The following is a 5000-nucleotide window of genomic DNA, read 5'->3' as shown; positions in this document are numbered from 1 at the left end:
ATGCCTCTCATTGTAGCGCGTGCGTGTTTCTATTTCTGTCTGCCTAACTTATATATACTTCCAGTCTCTCTCTCTCTCTCTCTCTCTCTCTCTCTCTCTCTCTCTCTCTCTCTCTCTCTCTCTCTCTCTCTCTCTCTCTCTCTCTCTCTCTCTCTGCTTCCCCTTGATGTGGCACTTTATCTCCATCCATGCCTTTCCTCGTTCTGTTGATCATGTTTGGCGTTCGAGTAAATCAACGTACTATGTCTTTTTCTTCGTCGTCGTAAAGCTGCATCCCGGCAGTCTGCAAGAATGTATCCAGGATCTTTGTAAGGCTAGTATAGCGCAGAGATCTTGAGAAAATTAAGTAAATTCATGAGTATATTATTATTATTGAGAAGACAAATTATCTACGGTTTACATTAAACTTGTGAATATTTTATCTCGTTATTGTTTTTCCATCATACCTCATAGTGCATGGCTAGATAAATAGATTATCTCGCTTATCATTCTAGAAAGAATCTAGCTTCTCCTTTTACTGTACGCTACAAGCGTTTACTACATAGGAAAACAGTTCTCATTTGCATGACGTTTCAACGTGACGAAGAAAATATATCACCCTCACGTTCAAAATGACATCGACCCAGAATATTAATGAAAATGTTATCAGATGATGACTTCTTTTATGCTCTGTCATCATCATTATCATCGTTATCTTCATCATCATCATCATTACCATCATCAGGATCACCGCCACCACCACTACCACTAGTAGTAGTAGTAGTAGTAGTACTAGTAGTAGAGTAGTAGTAGTAGTAGTAGTAGTAGTAGTAGTAGTAGTAGTAGTAGTAGTAATAGTAAAAGCAACAGTAGCAGCGGACGTAGTAGCAACATCAGCAACAATAGTAATACTAATAGTACATAGTACTGTTTGTTATAGGACATGGAAAAAGATGTAAGAGGAAAGAAACAGCATCACAAGCCATTATATTGCTGACATACTAGCAAAATAAAATTTCTTCGGTTTTTGTTATTGCCTCTTTGTATGGAGTTATGAACAACGGTACGTGATCAGTCACTTGTTTACAGGATTGTCGCCTACTCAAGGCCAGATAAGACCGTGGGCGCGTCCTCGCCTAGTAACGTGACGCTGTTGAATGGGAAGATTGATTTCTTGAACCTTTAGGTGCCATCTAGTGCACAATTTACCTCTCGCATGCTTCTCTTTCCATCGTTCTGTTTTTTGTGCAATATTCAGTTTTGTTTTCCCTGTAGGCATTTTTATTTGTGAATTTGTGTCTGTGTGACTGATATTTTAGTATTTTCACAATGTAATTTTCTTCTTTTATCTATTTCTGTTCAGTTTCCATTAGTATTTTTCATGATTTGATTTCCAGGTACCTGTATGTTGTTCACTATGGCAAATACAGTTAAGGATGTAAAAACCGGCAAGATCTCTTCTCGCTGTTCGCGTTATCAATGGGGTCTTCAGGGGGTTGGAAGGGGTAAAGTGACTGGGGGGCGTCTCGGGTATAAAGGCTGGGGGAGCGCGTTGGCTCCACACCATCGTCACAATGAGGCTGCTGGTGCTGTGTGCTCTGGGCGCTCTCTGCCTCGTGCCTGGCGGATCGTGCGATCGTAAGCAGTTGGTTGTTTTTCATGGCAAGGCTTCAAATAGTAAAATGAATTTACAGAGTGACTGAACTATATTAGAGATCAGGCACTTTTACAAATGTGCTACAAGAAAGGTCAGAAATTGACAGTGGTGCGTCGGATTTTGATACTTTGTACATCAAGCTTCATTCACGGGAAATTTGTACTCTGATTTCTTGAATGACATCAGGAAAATATGATCATGATTTTATCGGCATGATGTACAGTAGATGCGCATGAATGTGTCGACAGTAGTTCAATGAAACCTTCTCCAGCTCAATTTGTATGGCGTTTTATAGAAAAAAAAAATAAATAAAAAAATAAATAAATAGATAAAAAAAATAATGATGGTGACCAATGACACAGAGGCACAGTGGACGCAGCAGTCCATATATTACATAGTGCGAAAATCAAAACGTGACACTACTATCCTCCATAGTGTGTCCTACCATGTGTTTGTTCATTTTGGAATATTCCATCAACAAAAAAGACACACAGTGCAATTGAATAGTGAGATGTTGTACATATTTATCAGTTTCTACATTTATAAATTCATAAATTTCAGTTGTTTATTTATTCATAAATACTATTATGCTGTTATATCATAAGTTGACTTTGTTTCAGAAACAAGTTCAGCGTTGAAGCAGCGAGACGTCAACAACATCTTGTGGAAGATTTACGAGGATATCCACGATTCTCGTCTACAAAGTCTTTCCCAGACCTTTGATCCTCTTTCCGGCCACTATGACGACGGTGGTGTCTCCGTCAGGCGCCTCATGAGTGAACTCAGCGACCACCGCCTGCTGGAGCAGAAGCACTGGTTCTCGCTCTTCAATACCCGCCAACGGCAGGAGGCTCTCATGCTTTACGACGTGCTCGAGCACTCAACAGACTGGGACACCTTCGCCGGGAACGCAGCCTTCTTCCGTGCTCGCATGAACGAGGGCGAGTTCGTTTATGCTTTTTACGCTGCTGTCATACACTCTTCTCAGACACAACATGTGGTGCTGCCGCCCCTCTATGAGGTTACTCCTCACCTCTTCACCAACAGCGAGGTCATTCAAGAAGCCTACAAGGCCAAGATGACACAGACACGTGCGACGATCAAGTCCCACTTCACCGGCAGCAGGAGAAACCCCGAGCAGCGTGTGGCCTATTTCGGCGAGGACATCGGCATGAACACCCACCACGTCACCTGGCATTTGGAATTCCCCTTCTGGTGGGACGATGCCCATGAGGACCACCACATTGACCGCAAGGGCGAGAACTTCTTCTGGGTCCATCATCAGCTCACCGTTCGCTTCGACGCCGAGCGTCTGTCCAACCATTTGGAACCTGTTGATGAACTCCACTGGGACGACGTGATCCACGAGGGCTTCGATCCCCAGGCAATGTACAAGTACGGCGGCTACTTCCCATCCCGCCCAGATAATATCCACTTTGAGGACGTGGATGGCGTTGCTGATATTCGTGATATGCTGCTTTATGAGGATCGCATTCGCGATGCTATTGCTCATGGTTACATCCGAGACCACCAAGGCAAGATCATTGACCTGAGGAACAATCACGGCATCGATATCCTTGGAGATGTGATTGAGTCTTCCCTGTACAGTCCCAACTCCGAGTACTACGGCTCCCTACACAACACAGCGCATATGATGCTCGGCCGCCAGGGTGACCCTCACGGCAAGTTTGACCTCCCTCCTGGTGTCTTGGAGCACTTCGAGACCGCTACACGCGACCCGGCCTTCTTCCGCCTCCACAAGTACATGGATAACATCTTCAGAGAACACAAGGACAGCCTTCCTCCCTACACCCAGCAGGAGCTCGAATTTGACGGCGTTAACATTGACAACTTCTATGTTAAGGGAAATTTGGAAACTTATTTTGAAGACTTCGAGTACAGCCTTGTGAATGCTGTTGACGACACAGAAAGTGTTGATGACGTGGAAATCACCACATACATTCCACGTCTGAACCACAAGGAGTTTTCATTCATCGCTGATGTCACGAATGAGAAGAACCATGATGTTCTCGCCACTGTGCGCATCTTCGCCTGGCCTCATGAAGACAACAACGGTGTGCCATTCTCTTTCGACGATGGTCGCTGGAACGCGATCGAACTGGACAAATTCTGGGTTATGTGTGAGTATATTAACATTTTGTTTAAAACAAATTCATACCTATAAACATAAAGTGATTTAAAGGATATGGTAGGACATGATAATGCTTTGAGCTTCTAGAATAACCTTGCATCTTATCTTTCTAGTGCACCCCGGCCACAATCACCTTGATCGCTCTTCCTTTGACTCTTCTGTGACGGTCCCTGATGTACCCAGCTACCAGTTTATTAAGGACAGGACCGAGGAAGCGATTCAGCAAGGCAAGGAACTCCACATCGAGGAATTTGAGAGCAGCCTTGGGCTACCAAACAGGTTCCTTATTCCCAAGGGCAATAAGGATGGCCTGGAGATGGACTTAGTCATCGCCATCACCGATGGACAGGCCGATGCTGCTGTCGAAGGATTGCATGAGAACACTTCCTTCAACCACTACGGCTGTGCTGACGGTATTTATCCCGATAACAGGCCCCACGGTTACCCGTTGGACCGTCACGTGGATGATTCCCGCATCTTTGAGGAATTACACAACTTCAAGCACATTCAAGTCAAGGTCTTCCACCACGAATAGGGAGGCATATTCTACCAGTGGGCCGCCTTTGAGTCTCTTTACCATCATGCCGAAGAGAGAGCCACATGAGATGCATAAGGCACTTGTAATTCCTTCTCTTCACCCTTATCACACCTACACTTTTAACTTTTACGAACAAACATTTTTCTTCTCCGCATATCACAATCTCATAATGTGAATTTCCAGCCTTTTATCATTTAAACTCTGGCAATACACTGAACTGATAGTAACACCAATTACTGAAGTAATCATAATTCTATAAAAATTTGCTTCATGGCAGGGCACACACACACACACACACACACACACACACACACACACACACACACACACACACACACACACACACACACACACGTTGTGATGGTCTTTATAAATAAAGAACATGTTCACTGATAACTTGCTTTATTTTCTGGATCATGAACAAAATCAATGTAAGGTCCATGTAAAGCGATTCAGTTTGCTACGAATATATTTTGTTGTGAGATTGATGACCTCTTAATTAGTTACTTCAATTGACACAAATCTGTTCAAGAACAGATATCTACTAGTACTCGCCAAAGGTTTCTGGTTTTTAGTCGAGGCATTAGGACTTAATTTGATTTAATGCTAATGATGAGAAATTAAGAAATGAACGTTTACTTTGTAAGTGGGGACGTTGCCCGAACGAAGAAAAT

At 43.4% G+C, this 5000-nt stretch overlaps 1 protein-coding gene across 1 annotated transcript; it reads left to right on the top strand.

The window, feature by feature from the left end:
- Positions 1 to 1449: 1449 nt before the first annotated feature.
- LOC135101798 (hemocyanin subunit-like) lies at positions 1450 to 4719 on the top strand. Its single transcript, XM_064006091.1, has 3 exons — positions 1450 to 1617; positions 2257 to 3777; positions 3902 to 4719. Exons 1-3 carry the CDS (start codon positions 1554 to 1556, stop codon positions 4321 to 4323), a joined length of 2007 nt encoding a protein of 668 aa, XP_063862161.1. The 5' UTR covers positions 1450 to 1553; the 3' UTR covers positions 4324 to 4719.
- The last annotated feature ends 281 nt before the right edge of the window (positions 4720 to 5000 follow it).

Source organism: Scylla paramamosain, chromosome 7 (genome assembly GCF_035594125.1).
Source record: "Scylla paramamosain isolate STU-SP2022 chromosome 7, ASM3559412v1, whole genome shotgun sequence".
Taxonomy (NCBI): Eukaryota; Metazoa; Arthropoda; class Malacostraca; order Decapoda; family Portunidae; genus Scylla; species Scylla paramamosain.
The sequence above is the reverse complement of the archived record's forward strand: the minus strand, read 5'-3'. Positions and strand labels throughout refer to the sequence as shown.